Here is a 19,509-nt window from a genome sequence, read left to right as displayed (position 1 = left end):
AAGTGTATATAAACATATAAAAATACTAAAAGAATAAAGTAAAATGCTAGAAGAAACGACACCAAATGTTAACAAGGATTATTTGGAAGCAAAAGGATTGCTAAAGATTTTTTTCCTTTTGTGTGCTTTTTGGAAATCTGTCAATGTTCTAAAATAAAAGTGTTATTACCTTTGACATTTAAAACACACCCACAAACATTAGGGATGCCTGGGTGGTTCACTTCATTAAGCACCTGCCTTCGGCTCAGGTCATGATCCCAGAGTCCTGGAATCAAGTCCCGCATCAGGTTGCTCAGCACGAGTATTCTTCTCCCTCTTCTGCTCTCCCCGCTTATGCGTATTATCTGTCAAATAAATAAATCTTAAAAAAAAAATAAAATACAACACACCCATAAACACTATACATATATGTATAAATATAATTTTAAATAAATTCTGCTTTGAGATATCCACTGGGCCTCCAGGAGAGATGGGATCCCCTGGGGAGCCAGGACCTCCTGGACGCAAGGTAAGTTGAAAATTCATAAATCACACCAGATCCTTTTCTAAGTAAAAAGTGCATGGAATCTTCATTGTCCAAATGTTCATGCTTTCTGTCTTTGCACTTGGAAACTATTTTCGCTATTTTTTCGCATTTATGTGCTTAGAGATAGGAGGGGGAAAGGCTGATTAAATATTAGTTGCCATTTCTCGTGAGGTAAGGGGAATTTGAGGGAGGAAATGAAAAGTATTGGACTAAAATATGATTTCTCAATTATTGGTGGATTTTATTTGCCCGAACCTTGTCCTCTATCCTATATTCAATAAGTGGTTAGTGAACGAAGGGAAGTGAGAGGAAATTAATAAACAGGGAATAAATGATCAAAGTTGTATTCACATGGAACTTGTTTTCTTCGGGAGTTTGGGTGGGGCTTCACTGCATTTTTCCTTGGGTGTCTCTCTTTGAGAATAGTCAGACTCTTCCTGTTCCAAAGATGGAACTGAACATGTGAAATTAAAACCAATTCCACTTTGTTCTTTCTATTCCCAATCCAGACAGATCTCTCTCTCTCTATATATATATATGTATATTCATTCATTTTTGGAAGACTGTTACAGGGATTACCTTTCCAGATGTACAGTTTGAGTCTGGTCCCTTTGTCATCCAACCAATGACGGAAACAGAAGAAGTTTCAGTTCAGTTGCTGTTCAATGGCCAAGGCCAAGTATGGGGTTGAGGAACTCTGAATGTTCCTTAAGGATGGGCAGTTACAATAGATGGTTCGGCCTTATCTATATCTAAGCCATAAGCCTGCTCCAAAGCTCTCCATGCCAATGTTAAGTATTCAGCTCCGTCCTTGGGTTCTGAGTGACCCTTGTTGTCCACACATAGGGCTGGAGGAAGGTGGCCTTTGGAGGTTTGTGTTCATCAAGCTTGCTGCTTACAGTTTATTTCCCCTAGAATGTTACTCTTAACTCAGTGATGAGGGTCCTCCTACGTGTATTCTTTTTTCTCCTCTAACTTAATAAGAATAAAAACTTTAGAAAGCTTCACTTTCTGAGGTTAATGCACATTCTGGCTACTGATGAGTGTGTGCAGAGCAATGAGACCACATTTCTTTTGTTTCCTAGGGTGTGAAAGGAGCCAGAGGATTGGCTTCATTTTCTGTATGTATCTCCTGACTCCAACAGAATACTCTGTACTCCATTAAATTTATTTTTAGACTTGAAGACCTGGCAGTCGGTCGGTTAATTCTTTGTTTTATTTTTGAACTGCAGATGTGTGAGCTCATTCAGTATGTACGGGACCACAGCCGTAAGTATCCTGCTTAAGTTGATCACCCAAGTTGTCAAAGCATTCATAGAAGAAGAGCAGTGAATTCTGCACTCAGAATTGAGACAATTTACCGGCCAATCTCTTAACATTAGAGATGCCACTGCATGTATTTTGAGTCAACATAGACTGGTGACTATTAACTCCTTATCTGACGGCCCTCATGTCTATTGAAAGCTGTTCCGAGTGCTAATTAATGATATATCTAGTGCTTTCAACGTAGGGAAAATTGACGTATGAGCTCAGAACTCTTCTGATGGTGAAATCAATCAGTGGAGAGTCACACTGAACTTTTAAAACTTATTAACACCTGACAGTAACACAGGATTGAATTCACCTGGTGTGAAAGCTAGCTGTGATAATAAGCTGTCCTGATGGGTGGGAGCACTTTGGTTTATTGTTTATTACTTCTTTTCTGGAAAGGTATGCTTGATTACTTTTCATTAGAATGATTGATTTGCTTGTAAAATTACTCATGTTTGCCTGTATATTTTTTCTCCTTCCAAATTTTTAAAGCAAAAAGGCATTCCGATTTGGCAAACACTCTTTTGAATTTGCTTGAAGACTCCTATAGCAGCATCTTCTATCAAAATATATGTTAGCACCATTAAAGGAATTCCACACACAAGATGAGGAAAGAATTGACTAGTTAGTGTTTATTTACAAATGGGTAATGACCTCCCAAATAAACACCATGAATGAAAAATTCCTTCAAAGTATTTTGGAGCCCATTTCTGTAGAGAGCCTTGGTCTCAAAGACACACAGTTTTTAAAGCTTTGAATGCAATGTGGACCTCAACTGTACCTTTTTGTACCATAATGGAACCACCCATGATGAAAATAAAATATATATGTGAAGTCATGAAGACTGGTTGCTTTGGGCTGTCTTAACACAGTTCACTTTTTGACATTAGAGCCATGGGAACTATGACTCAAAGGTAGACCGAAGTGTGATGAGGCCCAATCTTTTATAATTTGAGAGGCTCAGTACAAAATTACAAATCCAAAAATAGGTACAAAATTATTTCAAAAGAAAGTATTGTTTAGAACAAGAAAGGAAATCACAACCAACAACTTGTTTTGCATATTGTAAAAGCACATGATCATGTGAACATGTGGCTAGGTCCCTTCTCAGGGTCTTGCACTGGGTAAGTGAAAAGGTGAGAAGTCGAAAGCAATGGAACTTTCTGTCGTGATGGAGGTGTTCTACCACACTGTTCAATGTAGTAGCCACTAGCCATCTGTGACTTTGAGTACTCGAAAGGTGGTTAGTGCTACTGTGAAGCTAAAATTAATACACTTAATTTTAATTAAAATTTAAATAGTCACATGTGGCTAGTGACTTCCATATTGGACAGTGCAGATCTAAAGCTTATTTATGCTTCGGGTACTTCAGAGTAAATCCACCTGTAATGTTTACACCCACAAATACATATCTGTACAGATCGATGTATGTGCATATGTATAAAATCGGTATCTATAGATCTCAACATGGAAAAGAATTAGGATAAAGAGGAGGTTAGGACCTTTTAACCTTTCCAAATTCAGTGCACCTCTCTGCAGTGTAATGCTCCGTCCCAGGCAGAGGTCCTTTCCCTCTGACAGTTGGCTGCAGGCTACCGATTTATGGCTCTATGTTGTCCCACTCCTCCCATCCCATCTTGTTTTTGCCAAGATGCTGGGATCCGTCTGCATTTTCTCCAGACCTTTCTGTTGCCTCGAAATTTGAGTCGACAAAAAGCACACAGGGCAGAGCTTCTCCTGCCATGATTTCCCTACACAGTACAGAACTCCGTTCTACCAAATAATAACCCAATCTCCTTTGTTCTTCTCCCCCAGCTGGCGGACATGGTGAGTAATCTTTATTTACAGCAAGTTATAATCAAGCTCCAAAATGTCATACATCTGGAAAGATGAGTTAAAACAGTGTGTTGCCTGCCAAACGGTATAAATTTTATCTGAGCTGTCTTTGCTGCCTCATACTGGTAGCACAGACCTGCCTCCAATAAATCACTCAGCGTTAGCTGAGCCTCACAGCTGTTTCTCCACCAAGTAGTTTGATTTTTTTTAATATTTTAATGACTAACATTACCATGTATGTTACCATTAGGTTTTTTTGTAATAATATGTCTCTTTCCCTTCATTTTCTCTATTGTCTCTGTAGTCTAGTGGTTAAGAATTTCAGCGTTTAACAGCAATTACCCTCTTACACCTTTGTATCCTATACCTTTTGTCTAAACCCATCAATCCGTGCCCTCTGGATGCATCCTCACTCAACAAATGTTTATTGGAAGTATATTATGTGCTAGGCACTGGGGACACAGGGCTGAATAGGATGGACATAATTCTTGTGTTCAGAAGCTTCCATTCTAGCCGAGGAGCCGGATGCTAAACACGTCAAAGAAATACGGAATCCTATAGTTGCTGTGAACGAGATAAAGAACAGGGCGCTCTGTCAGAATAATGTTGGGGGAGGGGAGAGTGGCTTTAGGATGGAGGGTTCCTCTTTGAGGCAGTGACATTGGAGTTTGGACTGAAGGGAAAAAAAGAAGCCAGCTTTACAAGAGCCAGGAGAAAGAACAGCAAGTGCAAAGACCATGATGCAAGACCGACCTAGGCAATTCCTAAGAACTGACCGCAGTCCAGTGGGGGAGGGGGAGATTGGCATGTGAAAAAATGGAGCAAGCAGAAGCCAGGTCAAGTTGAACTTTTTAGATTCAAACAGGGAGGGTGGATTGTATTCAAATTGGAATGAGAGGATATTAAAGAGCTTATTCAAAGTATTGAAGGAAGAACATAAGCTGAGGAATGATTTTTGAGCGCTTATTTGGGCTACTCTGGGAGAGCAGATTGTAGGGGAGGGTAAGTTTAAAGGCCAGAGGAGTAGTCAGGAGGGTGTTGTGGTATTCCAGACAAATGTGGTGGCGGCCTGGAGAGGGCTGCCGTTGCTGGGCCGTGGGTCCATGTCAGTGGCTTCTCCTTCTCTGTCCTTGTCATCACCTGCTCTGTGCCAAGCAGCAGCCATCAGTGTACAGTGTATGGCCACAGAGCCCTGTTAGGTCTCCGTGTGGTCATCTGTGCCTTGAGGAGGGCCTCCTAGGTACCACCGCAAGCCAGCCCAGCGTTCTTCAGAATCTTCTGGTTCCTGGCAGCTTGCTAGATTTCAGACCATGTGTTTTGCAAGTCGAATTACCTTTTAGGTAATTTTTTTCCTGAAAACTAGAATTTTTTCATATTTTAGCCAGGGCTGTGAATCTTTTTTCCCTTTATCTCTAAATTGCACCTGTTGTGTTGTTCCCATATGCAAATCACAGCCCAAACAAAAAGCTGGCAGAACCACTTTCATGTTTAGTCATACTTCCGTTCTTTATTGTAAAGTTGACATGACCTCAATTTTTTTTTAACATCTGCTCAGCCTTCTAGGTTAGACTCAGAGGCCAATAAATTATGTTCTGTCTCCACTGAGATGTGGTTTGGTTGAGGGTTAAATGTTTATTCTTACTGGTCCTTTAGCCTATTAGGTCACAGAGCCCAGGACCAGAAGGAGATAATCATCTAGCACCAAGATGGGGGCGAAGCTCCGCTGGTCACAGCAGTGGACTCGCTCCTTGACCAGCCCAGGCCAGCCCCAGCAAATCTGAGTTTCTGAGTTCTCAAAGAGCCTGTAGCCCACAAGCTGCTTTTATTATCTCTGCATCTGACTTGCTGGCATCTGAATGAGAGGAGGCACCCCTCCAAGAGAAGTGCATCATTGAGATTTCCTTTTACCAACCTACATCTCGATACCAGGCATCGCCCCATCATACAAGTTTTGTTCGTCCTGTGCCTGCTGCACAAGAACCGTCCTTTGCTGCTGCTTCATTCAGTCATCATTTCTTAGAACTCTCCTAAATGGCAGGAACTAATAATCTGGCAGATCGGGAGAGATGCAGTCCCCGTCTTCATGCTTCACGGAGATGAAAACATTAATCAGTTAATCAGACAAATATAAAGTGCCAACAGTGATAAATGCAGGGTACCAGGATTAGAGCGAATGAATTGGGAGCAATACATAAATCTGAAATTAACATTTAACATTCAAGTTTAATAATTCACTTTCTCTACGTAATAGGTATATTTATTGGTTAAACCTGCCTTTTCAACTGTTAGATAAAAATATATCCCTGAAAGTTTTCCTCATTCTTTTAAGTGATACGGTGCTCACGATGAAAATTCTGTAAGAGTAATTGTAATAGTAACGGCTGACCTTAGCGGAGCCCCCGTCATGCGCCGGGCACTGTTGTCCGAAGTGCTTGCCTGTGTTGGTTCCTGGACTCCTCAGTCCAGGGTGATGCAGTGGCTGAGCTCAGGACCGGCAGTTTACAGATGAGCAAAATGAGGCCCAGAGAAGATAAGGGGCTGGGACAAGGTCACGTGGCTAGTGCACAGCCGACTCTCCACATCTGAGGGGCTCTTCTGTATACTGCACGTCCATCCTCTTCCAATCTCTCTGAAATCAGTCACAGAGCTTTTGGAGCCATTCCTTTCTCAACTCCCATTACATTTCCTTATTAAGTAGAAACATGTATGTTTTAGTTTAGTTAACTGTATAAAGTTCCAGCAATAAACCTAATACCAGTGATCCAATTTCTGTAAGTAAAAGGGCATATCCATGCACTTCTGATTACTTAGAAGGAATTTGGTCATTAACTTACAAATTGCATAAAAACTCAAATTGAATGATACTTTCTCTTGGGCTTTATTTAAAAGAGCAAATTCAATTTTAAAAATAGCATTTTCATTCCAGATTTCAACATTTAATATTTCAACTGCTCATTTTAGCATTTAATGCTTATTTAATGTTTAAGTTTTTGCATATTTATCATTTAAAATTACCTTGCCCTCTATGTATCTTTTCAAAAAAATTTTTTTAAGTAAGCATGCTACATCGGGAGCATGTTCTTGCCTTCCAGGAGAACCAGAATGCCCGGTGCATCCCACCGAATTGGTGTTTGCCTTGGACCAGTCTCGAGATGTCACCAAGCAGGAATTCGAGCGCATGAAGGAGCTGATGTCTTCCCTGGTGAGGGGCGTCCGGGTCCGGGAGACCAGCTGCCCGGTGGGCGCGCGCATCGCCATCCTCACCTATACCTCTCACGCCCGGCACCTCGTCCGCTTCTCAGACGCCTACCGGAAGCCGCAGCTCCTCAGGGAGATCGAAGCTATTCCTTACGAGCGGTCCTCGGACAGCAGGGAGATCGGCAAAGTGATGAGGTTCATCTCCAGGAACGTCTTCAAGCGAACGCTTCCAGGCGCGCACACGAGAAGAATCGCCACCTTCTTCAGCAGCGGTCAGTCTGCCGATGCCCAGACCATTGCCGCGGCCACTATGGAATTCAGTGCCCTTGACATCATTCCGGTCGTGATCGCGTTCAGCAACGTGCCCTCCGTCAAGCGTGCGTTTGCGGTAAGATGGTTACGACTTGCACGTGACTTTTCTTTTTGGAGGGGGGGCTACATTCAGAAGCCTCTGTAAGAAAGCATTGAACTACACTATTTTTTTCTATGTACCAGGGATACGCTAAGCCCTTTGTATGCATTATCCTGTTTAATTCTCACAGGTAGTATGTAAGGGAGATTTATAATTATTATTCACATTTTATCAGTGAGAAAACAACCTGGAGAGGTTGAATCTGTATGCCTGGGTTCACATGGCTAAGAAGTGGCCACGTCAGGACACGAACCCAGGTTGGCTATTCTAGTGCTTCTCCAAGGAACTCTCTGAGTTGCCTCTGGGTGTAGCAGGAAGGCCAGTAGACGTTCATTGATGTCATTTATGTGGCCAGTAGCAATAGTTGCTATACAATGAAAACCAGTTGACTGATTTCATAACTTCACCAAACATATGACTATCCAAACTTTATAAAGGAAAAGCCATCCTAGTTATTATAGCTTCTTTGGTTGGGGAGCTATATAAATAAACCACCTGGGGTCAAGAAGACCTTTTTTGAGGTAAACTGACATATAACACTGTATTAACTTCAGGTGTGCAACATGATTAAATATTTGTAAATATTGTGAAAAGATCACCACAGTAAGCCTAGTTAACATTACCACCACACCTAGTTATAAAAGTGTTTTATTGTGATGGGAACTTTTTTTACTGAGTTTTTTACTTTAATTCCAATATAGTTAATATACAGTATTATGTTAGTTTCAGGTGTACAAGATAGTGATTCAACAATTCTATACATTACTCAGTGCGCATTGTGATAGGTGTATTCTTTTTTTTCCCTTGAAAATAATGAACTGTTTTATTTTTCATTTTTTTATTAACATATAATGTATTATTTGTTTCAGGGGTATGGGTCTGTGATTCATCAATCTTACACGATTCATAGCGCTCACCATAGCACATACCCTCCCAATGTCCATCACCCAGTTACCCCATCCCTCCCACCCCCCTCCACTCCAGAAACCCTCAGTTTTTTTCCTGAGATTAAGAGTCTCTTACGGTTTGTCTCCCTCTCTGGTTTCATCTTGTTTCATTTTTTCCTCTTTTCCCCTATGATCCTCTGCCTTGTTTCTCAAATTCCACGTATCAGTGAGATCATATGATAATTGTCTTTCTCAGGTTGACTTATTTCCCTTAGCATAATGCCCTCTGGTTCCATCCACATCACTGCAAATGGCAAGATTTCAAATTTTTGATGGCTGCATAATATTCCGCTGTATATGTATACACCACATCTTCTTTATCCATTTATCTGAATTCTTTTTTAAAAAATTTATTTATTTTGAGAGAGAGAGTGAGCTAGAGTGCAGGGAGGGGCAGAAGGAGAGGGAGAGAAAGAATCTGGAACAGACTCCATGCTGAGTTTGGAGCCTGGGGCAGGGCTTGATCTCCCAACCCTGAGATCCTGACCTGAGCAGAAATCAAGACTGAATGCTTAACCGATAAGCCACCCAGGCACCCTACGATAGGTGTATTCTTAATTCCCCTTCACTTATTTCCCCCATCCCCCCCACCTCCCTTCTGGTAACCACCAGTTTGTTCTCTATAGGTGGGAGTCTATTTTTTGAGGGGTACATATATCCCTTTGAATTAATTTTTCATATTCTTTGGGTAAAGGTAAATACCCAGTAGTGTGATTACTGGATTGTAGGGTAGTTCCTTTTTTTGTTTCTTTTCTTTTTTCTTTTTTAAGTAGGCTCCATGCCCAGCACGGAGCCCAATGAGGGGCTTGAACTCACAACCCTGAGATCAAGACCTGAGCTGAGATTAAGAGTCAGATGTTTAACTGACTGAACCACCCAGATGCCCCAGGGTAGTTCTATTTTTAAGTTTTTGAGGAACCTCCATATTGTTTTCCCACAGTGGCTATACCAGTTCACATTCCCACCAACAGAGCATGAGAGTTCCTTTTTCTAAACATCCTTGCCAACACTTGTTATTTCTTGAGGTTTGGTTTTAGCCATTCTGACAGGTGTGAGGTGCTATCTCATTGTGGTTTTGATCTGCATTTCCCTGGTGATGAATGATGTTGAGCATCTTTTCATGTGTCTGTTGGCCATCTGGATGTCTTCTTTGAAGAGATGTCTGTTCATGTGTCTGCCCATTTTTAATTGGATTATTTGGGGTTTTGGGGTGTTGAGTTATATCAGTTTTTTATATATTTTGAATACTAACTAATTGGATATGTCATTTGCAGATATCTTCTCCCATTCAGTAGGCTGACTTTTGGTTTTGTTGATTGCTTCCTTCACTCTGCAGAAATTTCTTATTTTGATGTAGTCCCAATAGTTTAATTTTGCTTTTGTTTCCCTTGCCTCAGGAGATGTATCTAGAAAAAAGTTGCTACACCAGTGTCAGAGAACTTACTGTTTATGCTTTCTCCTAGGATTTTTATGGTTTCAGGTCTCATATTTAGGTCTCATATTTGATCCGTTTTGACTTCATTTTTGTGTATGGTGTAAGTGGTCCAGTTTCATTCTTTTACTTGTAGCTGTCCAGTTTTCCCAACACCATTTGTTGAAGAGACTGTCTTTTTCCCGAAGACTAATTGACCAAATAATCATGAGTTTGTTTCTGGGCTTTTCTATCCTGTTCCATTGATCTATGTCTCTATTTTGTGCCAGTACCATACTGTTTTAATTATCATAGCTTTTCAGTATAACTTGAAATCTGGAATTGTGATACCTCCAGGATTGTTTTGGCTATTTCAGGTCTTTTGTGGTTCCATACAAATTTTAAGATTATTTGTTCTGGTTCTGTGAAAAATGCTGTTGATGTTTTGATGGGGATTGCATTGAATTTGTAGATTGCTTTGGGTAGTATGGACATTTTAACAATATTTGTTCTTCCAATCCATGAGTATAGAATATCTTTCCATCTGGGTCATCTTCAGTTTCTTTCATTAATGTCTTACAGTTTTCAGGGTACAGGTCTTTCATCTCCTAGGTTAAGTTTATTCCTAGGTATTTTATTCTTTTTGGTGTGATTATAAATGGAATTGCTTTCTTAATTTCTCTGTTGCTTCATTATTGATGTATAGAAATACAACATATTTCAAATACATTGATTTTTGTATTTTTTTTAAAGATTTTATTTATTTATTTGACAGAGATAGGGACAGCCAGCGAGAGAGGGAACACAAGCAGGGGGAGTGGGAGAGGAAGAGCAGGCTCCCAGCAGAGGAGCCTGATGTGGGGCTCGATCCCATAACGCCGGGATCACGCCCTGAGCCGAAGGCAGGCGCTTAACCACTGTGCCACCCAGGCGCCCCTGATTTTTGTATTTTTGACCTTACTGAATTCATTTATCAGTTCTAGTAGTTTTTCATTGGAGTCTTTAGGGTTTTCTATATATAGTATGTCATCTGCAAATAGTTACAATTATACTTTTTCCTTACCAATTTGGATGCCTTTTATAACTTACCTGATTGCTGTGGCTAGGACTTCTAGTACTATGTTGAATAAAAGTGTTGAGAGTGGACATCCTTGCTTTATTCCTGACCTTAGGGGGAAAGCTCTTAATTTTTCAGCATTGAGTATGATATTAGCTGTGGGTTTTTTATATATGATCTTTATTATGTTGGGATATAGTCTCTTTAAACCTACTTTGTTGAGGGTTTTTATTATGAATGGATGTTGTAGTTTGTCAAATGCTTTTTCCACATCTATTGACATCATCACATGGTTCTTATCCTTTTTCTTATTGACATCATATATCACATTGATTGATTTGTGAATATTGAACCACTCTTGCATTCCAGGAGTAAATCCCACTTGATCACAGTGAATAATTTTTTTCGTGTATTGTTGGATTCAGTTTGCTAATATTTTATTAAGGATTTTTGCATCTATGTTCATTAGAGATATTGGCCGGCAGTTCTCTTTTTTTGTAGTGTCTTTATCTGGTTTTGGTATCAGCGTAATGCTGACCTCAGAGAATGAATTTAGAAGTTTTCCTTCCTCTATTTTTGGAGTAGTTTGAGAAGAATAGGTATTAATTCTTTAAATGTCTGGTGGAATTCACCTGTGAAGCCATCCATCCTGGAGTTTTGTTTGTCGAGAGGTTTTTTTTTCTTATTACTGATTCAATTTCATTACTGGTAATAGGTCTGTTCAAATTTTTTATTTCTTCCTGCTTCAGTTTTGGGAGGTTATATGTTCCTAGGAATTTGTCCATTTCTTCTAGGCTGTCCAATTTGTTGGCATATAATCTTTCGAAATAGTCTCTTATGGTCCTTTGTATTTCTGTGGTGTCAGTAGTTATTGCTCCTCTTTCACTTCTGATTTTGTTTATTTGAGTCCTCTCTGTTTTGATGAATCTGGCTTATCAATGTTTTTTGTCTTCAAAGAACCAGTTCCTGGTGTCATTGATCCGTTTTATTGTGTTTTTTAGTTTCTATTTCATCTATTTCTGCTCTAATCTTTATCATTTCCTTCCTTCTACTGGTTTTGGGTTTTGTTTTTCCTTTTCTAGCTCCTTTCATTGTAATATTAGGTTGTTTGAGATTTTTCTTGCTTCTTGAGGTAGGCCTGTATTGCTATAAACATCCTTCCTAGAACTGCTTTTGCTGCCCAAAGATTGAATTATTGTGTTTTCATTTTCATTTGTCTCCATGTATTTTTCCATTTCCTCTTTGATTTCTTGGTTGACCCATTCATTGTTTAATAGAATGTTGTTTAACGTCCATGTATTTGTGCTCTTTCTAGATTATTTATCTTGCGATTGATTTCTAGTGTCATAGCGTTGTGATCACAAAAAAAGCACGGTATGACTTCAATCTTTTTTAATTTCTTGAGACTTGGTTTGTGGCCAAATATATGATCTGTTCTGAATCTGTTTGGAAGAATGTGTACTGTGCTGTTTTAGGATGGAATGTTCTGAATATTTCTGTTAAATCCATCTGGCCCAATGTGTCATTCAGAGCCACCTTTTCCTTGATTTTTTTCTGTTTGGATGATCTGTTCATTGATGTAAGTGGGGTGATAAAGTCTCTTAGTATTATTGCGTTATTATTGATTACTTTCTGTTTGTTATTAACTGCTTTAAGTATTTAGGTGCTCCCATGTTGGATGCATAAATATTTGTAATTTTTACATAATGCTTGTTGGTTTGTCTTATTGTATAATGTCCTTTGTCTTTTGTTACCATTTTTGTTTTAAAGTCTGTTTTGTCAGATACAAGTATTGTTACCCCAGCTTTCTTCTCACATCCATTTGCATGATAAACGTTTCTTCATCCTTTCACTTTCAATCTGCAGGTGCCTTTGGGGCCCTTTCCACCTCCATAATTTTCTAGGAAGGTGTCAAATAAGCACAACAGAGTTGAAATAGAGTATTCATCTATAAAGTATGGAAAGCAGTGCCTGTTTCCTGGAGCTGTTGTGTAGATGAAATGATGGGACACCATGCCTCCGTGCCTAGTACGTAGTAAATATTCAAGAATGATAGCTTTTCCTCTAATTGCTATTATTTATCTGCTTGATGATTAACTAAAATCGATTTAACAAAATTGACATCTAGGTTGTAAAGGAGCTGACGCTGCTATTAGTGTCATGGACAGGCTGATAGACCAGGCTCAGAAGGGAAAATGCACATCGATTAGAAAAGGCTGGGCCATGCCTTGCAAATGAAGCTGCTATGGAACACAGCAGCTCAAAAGCTCTGTGAGTAGATATGGTGACACACAGACTCATAATTCCTTCTGTTTATTGAGAGCCCCGTTGTCCCTTTGCTTTGTTTAGTCACAAGACAAGAGACTATCCTAATGCAAACAATTGATAGTACTTGTGATATAAACTTAAACACAATTTCAACATCCACTCAAAGGTGTGTGCATAGCCTATAACTTGAGAAAACATACTTTGTTGGTTTGTTTTAAAATCTTTTGAGTATTAACAGTCTCACTTAGAGTTCCTAGCCAAATCCGCAAGAGGCTCTTTGCTCCTTTCTTGAAAGACTTGATCTCAAAAGAGCACCAATGAAGATTCAGATTCTTGACAATGACCTTCCAAAATCTGAGCAACATTGGCTCCAAACACCTCTTGAGTAGAATTAGAGGTGCAGACAGAAGTCAGAATTGGAGCCAAGGTTCGTTCATCCAGCAAATGCTTAGTGAGCACCTCATGTATACCAGGTGCTATCCTAGGCTGTGGAGACACAGAAGTGGAAAACCAAAAGACCCCCTCTCATGGAGCTGCCAGTAGAGGGTGGAACTAAGCAGGGCGTCTAGAAAGGTTCCGAATAGAGGCATGTATACAAGTTGAGAACCCAATACTGATACGTGGCATTACAGAAGGGAAATTATGTTATTACTTCTCCTTTTGCCCTCTTTTTCTTTCTTTTATCCATTCTGTTTGGTTGTGCTTCCCTACACTTGAATTGTGGTTTATTATGTCAAGAATAGAACTCAAAAATTTAGTGACAATGAGTTTTTATTTGTGGGCCATATTTTAAAACCCTAATTTGTTTCATAATTATCTTGGCTTTTCTAAATCTTGATTCGTCTGAGAGTTCAGCAGTCCAGTGTGAAATTTGGGCCCCATGCAGGCGCATGCCGCAGGGCTTGGAAGCAGATGTTCTGACAACTGGCACTGATTTCCCTTAGTACATGGACTTTGACCTCCCTCTTGGAAATTTCTCACGATGGTGTCAAGCCGAGTGGCTATTCATCCCTTCTGAAACGGAAGGCCATTTTTGACTGGAAATACCTCAGTCTCAGCTTTGCTTTGCCACCAGGTTTTCCCCTCTAAGTGTGTTTGGCAATTACCTCTTACTTCTGGTGAAATTTTACTTGCTGCCCATAAAGAATTCTAACTTAGAGTGGGTCTCCCTTTCTAATAGACTTAGATACCTCTTTTTTTAGCTAGCCTTTTTTCCTTTTACTCTGCTGTTTAACATTGCAAATGAGAGAAATATTAAGTATAATATTGACGTTACAGGTTATTCTTGTGTGGAGACAGAGATGGAATGGGTGGGGTAGGGAGTTTAATGGGAAACCTTGGCACTTTGACCACTCAGCCTTTTTATTTTTAAAAAGATTTTCTTTATTAATATAGAATTGTCTAAAGAAAGATGATTACACATATTATTAATTGTATAATTTCTTGAACACACCAATTTATAGAGCCCCATGATGGTTAGAAATGAAAGAAGAGGGTATCCTCCAGAACCATTTGCTGAAAGCCTCCTATAGCCCATCTGTGGACTTAATAACAGCAAAAAGTGAGAACGGAGAAGAGTGAACCATGGTAGCCTTTTATTTTAAATCCTCAATCCTCATTTAGCCTAAGGAGTTCTCTGTAATAGGCTAACTATAGTTGGTCCAATGATGTGTAGCAGTGATCTCTAAAACCACATCTGCCAAACTCTATTGACTAGGAGATTACTTTGGTGGGAGGACAGGTGGGAGGACAGGGAGAGCACAGACCCCCTGTGAACCCTCCTAGTAAAGCAACACGCTAAACTCAGTAAGAGAAGGACGATGTTTTAAGTTGACACCAACATGTCGATACATGATTAAATGTGAAGCCTAAATTATCAACCAGCTCCACTGCCAGAAGCGTGGAAGTTGTCACAGTCTAGACATGCAGAAGACAGACTAGTTAACAAATGGCAACAGTCCCTGGATGACACCTGCAGAACACCGCTCTAAACTAAGTTAGACTCCCTGACACACAGCAGTGATCATAAAAGCAGCTAATGCAGCAGATGGGACGTAGTCTTATTTGGAGAAAGCAAAATTTAAACTGAAGCCTCCCATATTCCACCCCTCTCTGGACTCACTTTCCTTATCTGTAAAGGAAAGAATTGGACTACATGGTTCCTGAGATTTCTCCTAGCTCAAACATTTTGTGATTTTTTTTTTTCCCCTTGGATCCTGATAGTTGGCAGTAAGAAAGCACTTTGCTCCTACCAGATGGTCCGATCCGTGCTCTCTGGGTTTGGTTTCCTGGTCACTCATCACAATCCAGAGGCAGTGAGGGCATGATTCACTGGAAACACTGCTCAGACACCTATTAGAAGCCATTAACAATACAGACTAATTGTGCTGTTGTATTATTCAAGAGTCAAGACTGTTTTTTACACGTTACCAAGACCAGTTTAAGCTAGCTGAAGTGCACACATGCACGTACCCCAGGTAAACTGATTATGAAGATGCAGCTATAACCCAGGTGTCCTCTGGCTTAGAGTCCAGGTAAGCAGTTTCTGTTTTCACTCTGTGCTTACTTGGACACACGATTCAGCCTTTCTTCAAAGAATCCATTCGCAGGAAGAATCAGTGGGCAGTACAGATTTTACTGAAGGTAGTGAGTCACAAGAAGGGGCACCATTATGCAGGGGCTGTGTTCCACTGAAGAATGTCCCCATTTGTCACCACCACCCTGTCCCAGCAGCACTGCTCTGTCATCACAGCATCTTTTTTTCTCTCTTCTCTCCTACCACAACCTTCCCCCCCTCCTCTGTTTCTTTCTTCTCAGCCTTTCCCAGGCACTAACCATTCTTTTTTCTATATATTTTGCCTACAACTCATGCCAAAAGCTTCAGTTACCACATCTTTCCTCCAAGTCTCCCCCTCTAGCCCATCCAGCTCATGAAGGCAAACACAGTGGTCTTCTAGGGAGGAATTCCGGTGAGCACAGATTTCTCCCCATCTCTTCTACACAGAAGAAAAGATGGGCAGAAACAAAGACAAGCCTTAGCGAAAGCCCCCACCACCTTTCCTCCTTCCCATTTCCCTCATTTGCTTCCCATTGCTCCTCAGTTAGAACATGGCCAGCCTACAGCTGCTCTCCAGCCTCAAACTCCGTAGAGAGGTTACTAACAATGGGACTGAATTAGAAGGGGCTGGGAGTTGTTCAGAGGAGAGCTGCCTGGATGTGGATCTGGCTCTGCAAAGACAGCTTCCATACCTGGTTCATTTTTTTTTTTTAATAATTTTTATTTTGTTATATTAGTCACCATATAGTATATCCCTAGTTTTTGATGTAATGTTCCATGATTCATTGTTTGCGTATAACACCCAGTGCACCATGCGATACGTGCCCTCCTTACTACCCATCACCGGTCTATCCCATTGCCCCACCCCCCTTCCCTCTGAAGCCCTCAGTTTGTTTCCCAAAGTCCACAGTCTCTCATGGTTCATTCCCCCTTCTGTTTACCCCCCCCCCTTCATTCTTCCCTTCCTTCTCCTACCGATCTTCCTATTTCTTATGTTCCATAAATGAGTGAAACCATATGATAATTGTCTTTCTGTGCTTGACTTATTTCACTTAGCATTATCTCCTCCAGTCCCGTCCATGTTGCTGCAAATGTTGGGTAATCGTTCTTTCTGATAGCTGAGTAATATTCCATTGTATATATGGACCACATCTTCTTAATGCAGTCATCTGTTGAAGGGCATCTCGGCTCCTTCCACGATTTAGCTATTGTGGACATTGCTGCTATGAACATTGGGGTGCATATGGCCCTTCTCTTCACTACATCTGTATCTTTGGGGTAAATACCCAGTAGTGCAATTGCTGGGTCATAGGGTAGCTCAATTTTTAACTTTTTAAGGGACCTCCACACTGTTTTCCAAAGTGGCTGTACCAACTTGCATTCCCACCAAGAGTGTAAGACGGATCCCCTTCCTCCACATCCTCTCCAACATTTGTTGGTTCATACCTGGTTCATAATGGGAACTCAAAGACAGTTGTAAAGTACAGTCTGATTTCACTTGGTTCTCTGGAACTTGGGGTGTGTGTGCGGGGGTGGGGAAGGGGGTGTCCTCTGACGCTCTTCCTTCAATGGCTTCCATGTCCATTGTCTTTTGATCAGTCCTCTCACCCTCCTTTGAGCTTCAGCATCCTCATCTGTAAAATGGGCACGTGCACATAAGAACAAACTCACTGGTTGCTGAGATAATGAATAGGAAAGTGCTTTGTGGTCTCTAATGACCCACACAGCACCCACCCTGTGCCAATAAGTGCCTTTTGATTATGGACCCTTTTAATGCCCACTGTATCCCTGTTAGGTAGTAGTGTGAATATCCCATTTTGTAGGTGAGGAGAGACAAAGGAACCTGATATACAGCTAAAGGGAACAGCAGAGCTTAACCCTGAGTAGGGCTCTTAGCCACCCTGACGCGTGCTAGGCTTCCCTATGACCTTCTTTAGCAGTGCTGCCCTCAGAAGATCTCAGTGCTCTGAACAATCCCGGGGGATTCCTGCAGCCCCACCCACTAAGCTGTTCTTTTTCTTCTGCTTCTTGCAGATTGATGACACTGGCACATTCCAAGTCATAATGGTTCCATCCGGGACCGACTACGCGCCAGCGTTAGAGAGACTCCAGCGGTGCACTTTCTGCTATGGTGAGACCCACAGAGAGAATATAATTTGATCAGGCCTGTTAAGCACACTGAGTCATTGTTGGCAGGACTGGCTGGACCTTGGCAGCAGGGGTACGAGTGGCCTTGGGAAGATTTCCCTGGGGCTCTGGGGTCACTTCCTCATACTGCATGGTCCACAGATGGAGGCCCCGCCAGCAGGGCTCCTCCCAGGTATCCTAGCAGGAGGATTGCATTCCAGGCCCTCCACGCTTCTGCAGCTTCCAGGAAACAGTAACAATTATTAGAAAAATTCAGCCCATCTCGTTGCCAAGGTTTTCATGCTGTAAAGTATATTTATGTGTCTTCTAAATCTCAAACGTTCACAACCCCCCCACCCCAAGAAATGCTTTATAGTACAAGTGGAAATTAGTAGACACCCATGCGTTTTTCATTGAAAGGGGGCATCAGAAAGTTTTGCCATGCTGGTTTGTCCGTGGCAGTGTTTTATACACAATTTATAGGGCTAGCTAGAGAAGCCGCTGTGGGTGAGTATGCTGGTAATTTGAGTGTTCCAGTAATTATGAAGACAGTGGAAGCCACTGCAGTCACCAGTGGGTGTGATTTCTAAGAGTTCTCAGACATTTCTTATGAGCCACGCACTGTTCTAATTGCTCTATGTAACATGGTGGTGGTGGTGAAGCTAGTGTGCTTATTCCGTTCCAAGCACTCTTATTGTCTCATGTATGTAACGTGGTGGTGGTGAAGCTAGTGTGCTTATTCCGTTCCAAGCACTCTTATTGTCTCACGCCCTTTTTATAATCACCTTGAGACATTTGAACTGTTACTAACTCCACTTGACAGATGACAAAAAGGGGGCTTGGAGAGGTGAGATAATTTGGCAGATGGCACAGCCAAACCCAAGAAGGCTGGCCGCACAGTGCTGCCACTTACGCGTAACAGAGATCCTGTTATTCTCCCTGGCACTTGGTATTTTGGTTTTGAAGAAAATGATTGATTCCTCTCCTTCTCCATGTGGATCAGTGAGATGCTAATGCTTGCCATATAAGTGACGTCACAGGGAGGTGGTAAGTCTGAGAAGTGGGATTGCTTCAGACACCCCTCTATTCTGTCTCCCCCATGCTTCCCTCTACTCATTAGTCTCTCCTCCCTTCCCCTCTCCCCACCTTCCTTCTCCCTCCCTGCTCTGCCTCCCTCCCAACCCTGTCCCTCTCAGTGGCAAGGGGTTGTTTAGGCCCCGGTCGTCCTACTCAAGGCACCCACCCCACCCTCAGCACGGGGTGCAGACACATCAGTTACACTCGTGTGCTGGTATGTTACAGTCAGAGTCAGAAGTTGTACATGTGTGACTGGGGATAGACTTTGGCCCCGTTTCTTGGCTTAAATCCTTGTTTTGTCTCTGAGGCATATAAGGGAAGATATTTTGGCTGTTGTTTCCTGCAATTAAAAAACCCAACAAAATTGAGCAAATGGGCAGCCTGCTGTCTCTGATTTTAGAAACTGCCTAGCACACAGGTGACTGTTCTGTCATTCGACCGTTAAACGCGGTCGTAAAATTGTCCCGAATTTCAGTAAGGGAAACATAACTTGTGCAAAGCCACAGCTTTATGGAGTCCGTGAGCAAGATTGAAGTTAGGAAGTTTGCTACATCCCCAAGGATCTGCATTCTGGTTTTTAACCTTTCATCTGACTGCTTTTATTCCTGCTCCAGGCGCATATCTAAGTACCAGCTGTCCACACGCTTGTCATTCCATCTCTCTTCTCTTTAGTTTTTGAAGAGGCATTCTCAGCCTTAACCAAATATTACTGAAAACCTCAAGATTGCAGAGGTTGGCCCTGGAAGGGTTCTCTGGGTGAATCTGACCCACCCACCTAACTG

General features: G+C 41.4%; 1 protein-coding gene across 1 annotated transcript in view; it reads left to right on the top strand.

The window, feature by feature from the left end:
* COL6A6 (collagen type VI alpha 6 chain) overlaps nt 1–19,509 on the top strand; it is a 105,947-nt gene that overhangs the window by 71,214 nt on the left and 15,224 nt on the right. The window contains exons 28-33 of the mRNA XM_040636823.1: nt 446–508; nt 1,612–1,647; nt 1,759–1,795; nt 3,653–3,664; nt 6,766–7,259; nt 17,558–17,654. Coding sequence (XP_040492757.1) covers nt 446–508; nt 1,612–1,647; nt 1,759–1,795; nt 3,653–3,664; nt 6,766–7,259; nt 17,558–17,654 — 739 coding nt within the window. The remainder of the gene's footprint in view (nt 1–445; nt 509–1,611; nt 1,648–1,758; nt 1,796–3,652; nt 3,665–6,765; nt 7,260–17,557; nt 17,655–19,509) is intronic.

Source organism: Ursus maritimus, unplaced genomic scaffold, assembly GCF_017311325.1.
Source record: "Ursus maritimus isolate PB19 unplaced genomic scaffold, ASM1731132v1 scaffold_20, whole genome shotgun sequence".
Classification (NCBI taxonomy): domain Eukaryota; kingdom Metazoa; phylum Chordata; class Mammalia; order Carnivora; family Ursidae; genus Ursus; species Ursus maritimus.
The sequence above is the reverse complement of the archived record's forward strand: the minus strand, read 5'-3'. Positions and strand labels throughout refer to the sequence as shown.